We start from the raw sequence: 11,784 nt of genomic DNA, 5'->3' as shown, positions 1-11,784 counted from the left end.
GTCCTGGATGCGGAGGCCCTGGTAGCTGCTCTGCCAAGTGCTGACCAGGCTGCCAGCTCTACCAAGCCCCCAGCCCGAGACTGAAGTACGTTAGCAGGCCTCTAAGGTTAGGGCAGTTTCAGAGAAAAGGGCCCAGCAGACCACCCCGCTGCCCCCAGCGCGCAGCATTTGGATCCGGTGGGCCCCCCCCCCCCCCGCCTTGTTTTCCACCTGCAGCCCCCAGGCAGAGAAAGCTCCACCCAGCCGGCACCACACGCCGGTGAATTAGCGAAGGTGATTTCGTGTTTGAAAATCAAGTGCCACCCCGGCAGCGGCGCGACCCTCGGCGCCCCGGGGCCGCTGCCCGGTTCGGGCCGGGCTCCGCGCCGCGTTTTGCAGGCGGCCGGGAGCGCCCCTCCGCGCCTGCAGGCCCCCTCGGCGCGCGCGCCGCGCTGTACTATTTGAGGCCGGCGCGGGTGGAAGAACACGGCGCGGTGCCACCCGCCGCGCGAGGCCGGCCGGCGCAGGGATCTGCGCCGCGCGCGGTGCTGAGGCCGGCTGTCACTCATCCGCGGCGCGGCGCGGCTCCGGGACGCGGCCGGGGCGCAGCTGGCAGAAGGCAACCGGGCGGGGAGGGGGCGAACGGCGCCGAGGCACGGCGGAGAGCCGGGGGCGAGCAGGAGGGAAGGAGACGAGGGGAAGGAAAGAAGGAAAGAGAGAGAGGAGAAGAAAAAAGGAGAAAAAGAAAATAATAATAAAAAAAAAAGACCAGCCGGCCGCTTTTCGTCCGAATTGCGGGAAAATTCTATTTCGCGAGCGGTCCCGCTCCTCCAGCCGGCTGCGATGGTGCCAGCCACGGCGCTGCCCTGGACGTTGTTTCTGCTCGGAGCCGCAGGTACCCGCGGGGCCGGGGCGGCGGGGCGCGGCTCCTCCGGGGCGCCGGCGGTGCCCGGCGGGGCGAACAATGGGGCCGGGGCGGGCGGACCCGGCGGGCTCGGCGCTGCCGCGGGGCGGAGGGGAGGAGAGGCAGCCCCGCGGTGGTGTGGCCCCCTCCCCGCCCGGTGTGCGCCGTGGGGTGGCCGCTTAGTGCACGCTGCCGGAGGGGAAAGATGGCTCGGGCTGTGCAGTTTTGACAGGAGAAAGTGGAGGGGGGGGAGGTGAGGAGGGCGTGAGCTAGCGGCCGCTCCTGCACGGTGATGCTAATGCCTTTCGGTGCAAAGGGAGGAATCGCACCTCCTGCCCGAGCCCACCTCCTCGGGGCTGAGGTGTCGGCATGTTGCAAAAGGCAGACAATGGGGAGAGGAGACGAGTGAAGCGAAGAGGATGCTACGTGCGCTGTGTTAATGGTGTCGCCGTGCGCGGAGGCGGCGGCGGTGGCTGTTCGCTGTTTTGTTGATTGCATTGTGAATATTGAAAGGATGCTACTCCTTTACGCAACGGTTCCCCCCCCCCCAACCACACACACACACACACACACACACACACACACACTCTTGCAAACAATGCATGAGCAGGGCAGCAAATGTAGGGAGCACCCGGCGGGGGGGGGGGGGGGGGAGAGATGCGATTGCAGTCAAAGCCAGGGGTGAGAACAGCTGCGGAGGAGGGGGAAAACAAAAACAAAAAGCGGGGAAGGGGAGGCAGGAAGGATGGCAGTAGGAAGGAGGAGAGGTGGGGACACCGCAGGGCGGGGGGGGGGGGGCGGGCGGGCGCGCGAGCGTGCGCGGGGCGCGCGCCGCGGCTGGGGAGGGGAGCGGCGCGGCGGCCGGGCGCGAGCCCCCGTGCTCGCGGCGGGGCGGGGGGGGTCGGCGGCGGCCTCAGCCAATCAGGAGCCGGCGGCCCCGGGCGGGAACTGCCGTTAGGGGCTTTGATGGCCAACGTCCGTAACGGTCCGGTGCGCCGCCCGCCCTGTGAGGGCCGCCTCACCTGCCCCGGGCTGCCGCCCGCCCGCGACACCTGTGCTGGCTCCGCTGCGTCCGCTAGCGAGACCGTGGCCCGCTGTGACGTGCCACTTACCTGCGGTAATCCACCCTCCACGCTTCAGCGGGTCTCCTTGCCCCAAACCCATTGCCCTGTGCTGTCTCTATCCGTGCTCACCAGAAAGCAACTCCTCCTGCCCCTGTTGCTGCTTGTATCACTGTTGCATCCCAGTGCTATCCCTACATCCACTCTTAACCTCTCGGTAATGCCCTCTGTTCCTTTCCAAGTATCGTGGCCTGCAGCCCCACACCATGGTTGTCCCACTACCCTTACTCCAAAGTTACCGTTATTGTACCACCTTTCCTCCTCAGAACCCCTTCTTAGCCTGTTGTTATGTAACTACCTCCAGCTCATTGCTGTTGTCATCCCACCAAAGCTGTTCCTGTCCGGATTTGTGCTCTTTTGGGATAGCTTCTGTGGCCAGTTCTGTGTCCAGTAGTGTATCCCAGCGCTCTACTCGTTTACTCGCATTGCTGCTGTTACATACCTTGCTGTACCGTTTCTCTTCACCCTTCACTTCAGTGCTGTTCTTAGCTGCTGCAGCTCCTTACTGCCTCATTCCCATATTGATGACACCTTATCTCGTTAAGCAGGCACTTGTACTTTAGCTCTGTCTACTGGCCTAGTAACAATCACTATCTTGTGAAACGACTCCAGTTCCCATCATGCCAGACCATTGCCACCAGTGGACTCCAGTCCATTGCCAAATACAGCCACCTGTTCAGCATCAGCATGACACCTACTCCTGATACACAGCTCTCCTGTGTCATAAGCATTACTATATAGCTTCTTTTTAGTACACATTTCTGAATTTCTGTTACTGCTTATTAAATTTTATATATCAGTAAGGGGATTGTCTTTCCATTTCCTCTGTAGCCAGCTCTGCATCTGGCTCAGCCACACCCTCCCTAATCCCCATCACTGCATACGTTCTTCATCTCAGCCATCATCAGATGCCTGACGAGCCTCCTAGACAGTTCTCACTACAAATCTGTGATTCCTTAGCTACAACCTCTATTCAACATTCACACAGGCATTCTCGTTGTGGGAGGGGAGAAGAAAGTGAGCTTTTCAGAAAAGCAGAAAGGCAGAAAAAAAGAAAAAATATCTGCATATCACCTGCTGCCCTGCTCAAATACGTGATTATCCGATAATAATAATTATGAATGTATAGAGTGTCTAGGGAAGTGCACAATCGGAAACTGGCCTGTTAAATCAGCATAAAATGGAGAATATAAAAAAACAAATAAAATATTAAAAAGCCAGAAGAAAGTAGAAACACTGTGCGTAGTAAAAACAGTACCCAGCACATCAGTTATGCCTTCCACACTAAAGGATCCTTCTTCGATTTTCTAAAGCTTGTGTCTCCTTTTTCCCCTGACCTCACCCTCACGAAAGAGAGTGAGGCTATCACATGGGCTTAGGAAGCTAGCATGTTGAAGAAGTCAATAAAAGAGGGGGCCAGCTATGATGATGCTAATAAACCCTAAATGCAACTCTACAGTAGCTTAAACGTAAAGCAAGAGATAGAAGCTTATTAGTGAAGAAACCCTGAATAGAATGTTGTTTGAGAAATGGTTACCTGGTGGGTTGAGAACAAAAGCGTTCCTCTAAATCTTTTAGAATAATTCCATCTTTTGTATGTATGCCTGTGGCCTGTGATAGTGATGACTTAATTTACTGTTAAATTGAAACAGCGTTCTCTTGTAACTTAGAAGCTGATTTATAGACACAGCAGATGGCTCATCTCCTTTCATTTACATCCTGAGAGCTGTGGTTTCTAAAATAATAGTATTTTGTATAAACTTTATCCTTCTGACATATGGGCTTGAAAAGCCCTGACCTGTTTTTCTTTTTTTCTTTTTTTTTTTTTTTTTAAGTACATTTAATATAATAGTAGTTTAATGAATTCCCTATGTTTAAGTCTTTGGGAGTGTTAAAAGATTGTGGCTGCTCTCCAGACTGAAAGTGCCTTCATGTTTTCCTGGCTCATCTCCAGAAATTTATTTTACAGATAGGCTGTCCTGCCATTGGATGTAAGTGTTTGTTTTCTTGTTGTTAAATGAAGGTATATTTTTTATATATGTGTGCGTGCGTGCATATATATATATATATATATATACAGTTTTTTGGGGGTGGGGGGGGGGGTAATGCCATGGGTTTGCTTTGGCTGGCTGGCTGGCAGGAAAGCAGAACAAATTGATCGGGGAGGAAGCAGGGATACCGCACCTGCTGCCATCCGTCTACAAGGAACAGTAAAAAGTATTAGTAAGAGACAAAAGAACATTTTCTTTTTGTGTTTAAAAGGCTGTCCTGCATTTTATTGATCATTCAGCACATCTTCTGGGAGTGTTTGTGTGGAGAATGCATGATTCTACATTGTTTTAGTTTGTCTTGTTTCATGGTGTGGCTGTTGAAGCATTGGTTTTGCAGGGCAATATACTTCACTATGAATTTAATCTGTTAATAACAGTTCTTTTGTACTGTAACTCATGACTTGCAAATAGTGAGGTAGATATTGTGAACTTATCAGAAGATTTGTATAACCAGATTGGGAAAAAGCTATGTTCTTTGGGAGAGCCTATCATAGCTTTTATGCAAGGAACTAACAGAAAAATTCAAGTAGGGCCATTGCAGTGTTTTTAAGTTGAAGTAAAATGATATAAGCCATTGTTGTTTTCCTAATTTTATGCGCTCATCGAGATCTGAAAACTGAGATAAGTAAACAAATTCAATTGTAAATATAAAAGCTTGAAAACAGGAAACAGAATTGTGTCTTTTGTCTTTCTACAATAGCTTTCAGTAGCAGGGAAAGCATCTGGGAGTAACTTGACTGAGGGTGTGGCTGTGAAGGGAACTACATCTCCCAGGCGTCTCCATTTTTCTGAAGGTATCTTTTGCGCGTGTTTTCAGAGGACTTGATATGTTGGTTTTCATCACAATACTCTCAAATCCTGGAGGAAGAAAAAAAAGAGCCACTAGGCAAATAGACTTTTGTTAGACATTACAATACAGAAGCAAATTTGAAGGTCAGATCTGTGCTGGCTCGCTCTGGCTTTTGTTTAGGAAAACACATTACCAAAGTTTAAAGCCCTTGCTGATGCAAAGGGATGTAAATTAGGTGGGTTTGGTGGTAGTGCCATTATGCCCTTTCAGTTCATGGTGTTGAAATGCAGCCTCTCTGCTGCAGCTGCTCATTAGTAACGTTGCCTTTTGAAGTTGCCCTAAGAGGCAAATGGCAGGCTTTCAGGCACTTCTCATGCGTTGCATTTATAAGTGTCTGAGGCAGTCACTACCAAGTACTGGAATGAGATTTTTGTATGTAATTTTTAATGTACGATATAGGTGCTTAAAGGAAGTGGGATAGATAAAGAAGATCAAGGATAAACTAGAAATTGAAGTAATCTTTTCACTTATAGTTCAAGTTTAATAATTTTCACTGCATCTATCTAAGAAGTCTTAGAAGAAGATGAAAAGGCAGATAATTACTACCCATAGAATGAGTCATACCTACAGTTTCTAAACCTTCCAGGTATAAATGTTTTGTGCCAAAACTTTGGGGTGTATGGTGGAGGTTCTGATGTATTTGAAAATGGACACTTATGCAAAACTGTTATTTGGCTAAATGTAGAACATCAGTGGCCTTAGTCTGGGTAACTTGAGGTCTTTAGGCAGCTGCTAATGATAAAACGTATTTTTTGGAAATACCTATCAGTGGAAAGCCCATCCTGTTAAGCAAGTGCCAAATGCTTTAAAATACCGAGGTTCTCATCTGTTGAATTTGGTCTTTAGATATTTCTCTTTCTGCATCACAGAGATGATGTGATTTGCTCTGTGAAGATGCATCTGGAGGTGAATGTGGCTTCGGTTCAGTGAGACAGTTCCTTCCTCTGCGTGGTGGCATTTGGAGATTCTGAACATCGTTCCGTTAGTTGGTGATCTCCAACGTATTTTTTGGAAAATATGTAGTTCTTTCAGACCCTTTTGGAAGGCAGTGAGTCAAAATGTAGATTATAGGAACACATTTTGGAAGCAGATAGAAAGGAATTCTTGCAGGTTGCTTTTTAAGAACACTTTCTATGTTTTAGGGTTTGGAAAGTTGTCATGTTTGTAGAGCCTGAGACAGGAGCAAATGCAATTAATCCACAAACAGCAGACAGTGGAGGGATCATCCTTCCAGAAATGCTTCATCCTGTTTCTTAGGCAGTTGTCCTTTTCCACAGAGGAGAAAGGCATCGTGAAATCATACATCAACAGCTACACTGAAGAAGACACTGTGGGGAATACTCACATAGTACAGAACTTGCTGGCTGAATGAGTTACCCAACTTCTTAAGCCATCACATTTAAGTGAATAATTGATATGGATATCCAGTAATCATTTAGAGTGCCAAGTCAATTGCAGCTTATATGTAACAGAAACAAGGCAGCCATGTTTTCTTTGAAGAAACAGTGCTTGCTCCTAAAGATGAGTATTTGTCTCAACTTTCTACAGTAGGTTCAAAATTGAACCTTAGATTTAAAGAGGGGAAAGATTTCCAGATTAAGCTTATAATTGCTCACTTCTACAGTCCAGATTCTGTGTTTCTTCCCTGTGCAGATACCTAACATACTCAAAGTCTATAAGGCTCTGACTGTTCACAGAAATCTGTAGTAAATTTGACGTCAGTGGGCTTTAAGTCAGCTCACACAGGGACCTAAAAACAGTGAATGGCTGAAACTGATCCTCCAGTTATGTGCAGTAACAATTTGTGGTGGCAGGAATCAAGGCCTAAGTCTGTAAATCTGATGCAAGAAAAACAAGTTTAGACTTCTAGAGACAGTAGTGCAATAAGTGCCATAGTTGGTCTTCCAGCGATTTGCATCCTAGAGCTTATAATGAGAGAGCTGTAGAAATCTGCAGAACATGATGTGAAAACTGGGCGCTGCGTGACTCAGTACAAACTTGGTAGAATGATATAAAAAGAAGTTCATAAAATATATTTGAATTCTAAACAAATTTTGAGATTTGTTTCATAGATCAAGGAATGAAAGCTTTAAAAGCTGTAGCTCCTGTTACCTGTTGTGCAAGCCAGTTTAGTGTTAAATCTCTTCAAGATGTTGGTCAGTTAAGTGAAACATGAAGTTTCAAAATGCAAGAGAAATGAAAGCCTTGGGAAATAGTTACTTGCAATAAGTGAATATCTTACTAAACAGTGGTTTGGAAAGACCATCTTTTGTAACGACAATTGACTAAAACAGAGTGAATAAAAATATGTTTTTGCAAAGGAACTAGTCTTCCTACATTTGACAATATTGAGATTTGCTTCATTGTTAAAAGAAATATTCTTGATATTTGCCTTTTACTTGTCTGGATAACAGTTTGTATCTTTTGTCTCAGAATGTTTCTTTTACCTTTGCTGATACTGACGTTTTTCAAAGTATTACTTGCAGAATATAAAAAAAAAAGAAAAATGAAACCATTGAAATAGTTCATTTCTTAGGATGGAGAGAGCATAGTACCCATTACTTTACCAGGTTATCGTTTACTAGGACAGAACATGCAAAGCTTTTAATTTTTTTTAAATATTCCAGAATTGTTAGTTTTACAGCTTTGTGAATCAAAATATTTTTGCTTTGTTTGTAGGTAAGTTTTTAAGAATGTTACAACAATTGGATCTTTGAAGGTCAAGATGGTTAGATTTTACGGAATGTTTCTGATTTAAAAGTACACAAGACAAGTTAATTTTAGTATGGGTTATTGCTGTAAAACAGGTATAATAGACACGTAAATATTTCATTTACATTTGTAAATTTGTGCAATAATTTGTACAATTTGTAAATTGTTTATATTGAGTGATACATTTATCAACCTTGAAATCCTTAAAATAAGCAGGAACGTTAATTATTGGTTACTGTTTTAAGTTTAATAATAACTTACCCTGTTCACTAGCTTGAATTCCTTTCCAAAGGGACGAAGGGTATGCTGAAACCCATATGAAAAGATTGGGAAACGGGTGAATGAAAAGGTTAGAATAAAAAATGAATTAGCTAGCATAGGCTACCACTTGAGGTCATTTTGGGCAGAATATGGTTTACTGGCACTTGAAGTGGAAAGTTCATGCCGTAGAAGGATCCTGACTGGGTTATAGAGAGGAAGTGTTGTTGACAAGGTGATAAGTGATGAACAGTAGAGAATGATGAAACTTGCATACATTAAAATAGGAAAAAAGATGTCCAGATCTGAATGGACTTTTCAGATTTCTCAGGTATCATATGTCTTGTCCCAAAAACAACTGTCTGATAAAAACAACTCTGAGCAGTTATTGGTATTGGAATACCTTTAAACAGGAAGTTAATTATTTGTCTCTGAAATCAGTTTATAACAAAAGGAGTAATATTATTCTATTTGGGGATTTTTAAACTTTTTCTGCATGTTTCTAAAAAAAAAAAAAAAGGCACTGTTGTTTACTTTGGATTTGAAATGCGTTCTTTTAACATGAAGAGCAAGACTTATTGAGGAATCAAAATTTAAAACCCTAAGTTTTTCAGTGCGGTCATAGCTAGGATATTCAAGGCTAGATTTAAATATGATACAAAGGGTGAACAGCCAACTTGGAATTGTTTACACAATATTGGCAAATTGGTCTTAATGTGTGGTATTATTGCATAATCTTATGTTTAAAATAAACAGTGGAAATAATTGAAGAAACCTCAGAATTTGGAAATGCTTGTTGGTGGTTCTTCACATCCCACTAAAAAGCAGGCTGTCTTTGCATATTAATCACTCTTTCAAAGGAAGTTTGCCTTATTTGCATTGTGCTTGCACAGAGGAGTCCCATAGTGTGTCTGAGAAAAAAGGGGAGGAATTGGAATTGTTGTTCTGAAAAGGGTTTTTATTCCATTCAAGTGGAAAGACTGAATGCAGTAGAATTAGTGCAGTGTTTTGTAGAAGAACAGTCCCATTTGGTCTCTGCATTTAATGTGGGACAGTCCTGGCTTATAAGGAGCCCAAATACTGGGGGTAGGGTTAAGAGGGGAGTGACTCATCGTTGTATGATGTAATCTGCAAAACTAAAGATACTCTCAGTGAAACATACAAATAGTTTTCAGAGGATTGGGCAGTTAAGAATTGAATTATTATTGAAAGGTGCAGTTTTTATTGTTTGTCTTTTATGAGTACAATGGCTGAGACTCTTAGCCATGATACCTTTGGAAAACATTCAGGAGATTGGGCAAAAGATTGGGCAAATTTTCAGGTTGGATAATTTTTGGAATAAGAAGTTTTCATTGGCCTGGTTCTCATCCTCTGGTAATGTTATTTAACATTACTGCAACTGTTATTGTGAAGCAAAGTAGGGTAGCATATTAATGAGTCCTGTTACCTTTGTATGTGCTTTTTCTTCTGTTGTTCTAGCTGTAAATCCCTGAAAGGAAAACGTGAGCTTTTCTGTTAGTTTTAGGTTAGATGTCCTTGTAGAAGGAAGGAAGCTCTCTGGTTGAGAGTAGAGACACGTCCGTTTGGGGGTGGGAAGGTTGTGAGATTTTGAAACGTGGACTTGGGAGAATGGTGGAGATGTTTTGGTGAGTGATAGCTCTCAAAACTAACTCACACGTTATCCCAAATGAGAAGATGTATAGGTTAACAAAAAAAAAAATCTTTCTATTACCCTACAGAGGAAGTTAATTTTGAAAAGAGCTGTGGCACAATGAGAAATCTGAGTGTTAGCCTGCAAGTGGAGTCTGTGATTGCAGTTGTGTGTGGCATTATCAACAGCTTCCATTTTGAGTACAGGTGAATCCAAATCTATTCTTGTGTTGACGTTGTTTCTACTGATGGTAATGAAGAAATAAGACATCTGTTCAACAGAAAGTTTAGATAATAAATAGCATTAGTATGTATCCCAAATCCAAAGTTGTTACCATATGTTTGCATTTAATCGCTAATAATTGACTTCTACTGTTTACTGAAGTCTTTGATATGATTTCTTCTTTTGCTTATCCTTGCGTTGTCCACTTGGGCATCTTTGCTTACACTGATGTAAATTATGTTATGCTAGAAAAATGTCAGATAATTGCCTCTTGGTGTGAAATTTGCAATGTTCCATATAAAATAGTATAAATGAGTAGGAGTTGTAGAACCAATTTTGTCCTTTGCATTAAAAACTGCAGAAAAATCCTGACCTTCGTTGTTCTGGTTTGGGGTGAAATCGCTTTAACTTGCGAGAGTCTTTCCAGAAATGAATCAAAGGAGCTGAGCTTCTGCTGCTTTCACTGTTGTTGGTAATAATACAAAATGCTGGGTTTTTTAAGCTGAACAGATACAATTATTGTTGTGAATATGTGATGAATTTTGGTGTAATTTAGAATTTTAATAGTATTAATTGATGTACGAAGACAGGAAGAGAAACAATTCTTCTTATTAACTTCCACAATTGTCCTTTTTAAGTGAGAATGGGTAGCTATATGATACACGTATGAGAGCATATATGTTTTTGGGTAGATATGGAAAGATTTTCATAATCTATCAAGATTTTGCCTGTGTTGCTGCAATTACCATAGCTATACTCAAAAAGAACCACCCCCCATGCAATATACTTCCCACTACTTTTTTCATTTATTTTAACTCATAAGTTTGTGTGAAGCACTTAACCCTTTCAGTGTGTAGAAGTGTAGTAGCAAATAACGTATACAACTAATATGTTTTACTTATAGCTGCCTTACATGTAGTCATTGAATCGTTGTATAAACTGTGGTGTTGTTATGACAAAACAATGCATTTATGCAGCTGTTGTGTGTATTTTGAGAGCCTTTTAAGTAACTTTTTTTTGATTAATTTTATGTAGAGTCACAGCTTCAGAGAAAATTTCAGTGTGCTTAAAACATTCATTTTGTGCATTTCAGAATCTAGCACGCAAAGTGCATGCTGACGCTACTGTCTAGTCATAATTTTTGAAGAACTTGGTAGTTTTTTAAATATATTGATACTGGGAGAAATATCATAGTTATCAGACACTTGTATGTCATTGTAGAAAATACAATCAGCAGCTGCTTATCCAAGTAACTTACTTATTAAAATCAATTGTTAAAAGCCTGCAAAATTCAAAAGAACAGACTACTGTAAACATATTTCAGTTGTGGTGTTTTCGAAAGATAATCCTTTACAAGTATAACATGGTTTTAGGGATTGTGAACCGACATACAGAATTATTCCATAGTCCCCTAAATCCTTTTGGAGTTTAATCTCTTCATGATCTGTGAGATGCAACTCGAAGGCACTTAGCGTTTACTGTGTACTCCCTGGTGATTTGAGGCAAATTAGAACCTAGGCCCACTTGAATATTACTAAGAAAATATCATGTATATATACACTAGGATTTATTATTAACACTTAGCTTACAAGTTCCAATAGTTCTTTAGAAAACCATAAGTGAAAATATAAAATCTCACAGAGTTTTATGGAGAAGTATGAATGCTCTTCAGCTTTTCTTTCTCTTGTCATCCCTGGCATTCTGGGTGGTCGTTTCTCCATCTCTATTATCATGATCAAACCATACCAGATATACACCTTGTTTCAGATCGGTAAAGCTTCTCTGGCTTCTTTTCAGCTTATTAACATTTTTCTCTTATAGTTTTTGTCTTTCCACAGCTGGATATGTCTAAAGAATCAGAAGGAACAAGCCCCTTCTCTTCTGCTGCTTAGTTGTGTATGGTTTGCTTGCTTATTATTGTAGGCATTTTGCGTCTGCAATTTAAAAGCTGATTGGTTGCAGAATATGTTCAGCCTTGGTTGTTAAGCTGCATTTTGTTTGAGAAATCTCAGTGGTCTCTGGGAGGAGATACGGCA

General features: G+C 42.6%; 1 protein-coding gene across 4 annotated transcripts in view; it reads left to right on the top strand.

The window, feature by feature from the left end:
* The first annotated feature begins 552 nt into the window (after nt 1–552).
* NCAM1 (neural cell adhesion molecule 1) overlaps nt 553–11,784 on the top strand; it is a 164,017-nt gene continuing 152,785 nt past the window's right edge. For 2 of the 4 annotated variants that reach the window (XM_068916602.1, XM_068916598.1), the window contains exon 1: nt 553–874. In XM_068916602.1, the coding sequence (XP_068772703.1) occupies nt 823–874 (52 nt within the window). In that variant the 5' untranslated portion in view covers nt 553–822. The remainder of the gene's footprint in view (nt 875–11,784) is intronic. The other 2 variants (XM_068916599.1, XM_068916601.1) reach the window with 2 other exon arrangements.

This window comes from Struthio camelus, chromosome 22, assembly GCF_040807025.1.
Source record: "Struthio camelus isolate bStrCam1 chromosome 22, bStrCam1.hap1, whole genome shotgun sequence".
In the NCBI taxonomy this organism is placed as follows: domain Eukaryota; kingdom Metazoa; phylum Chordata; class Aves; order Struthioniformes; family Struthionidae; genus Struthio; species Struthio camelus.
This window is presented reverse-complemented; position numbering and strand designations above follow the sequence as displayed.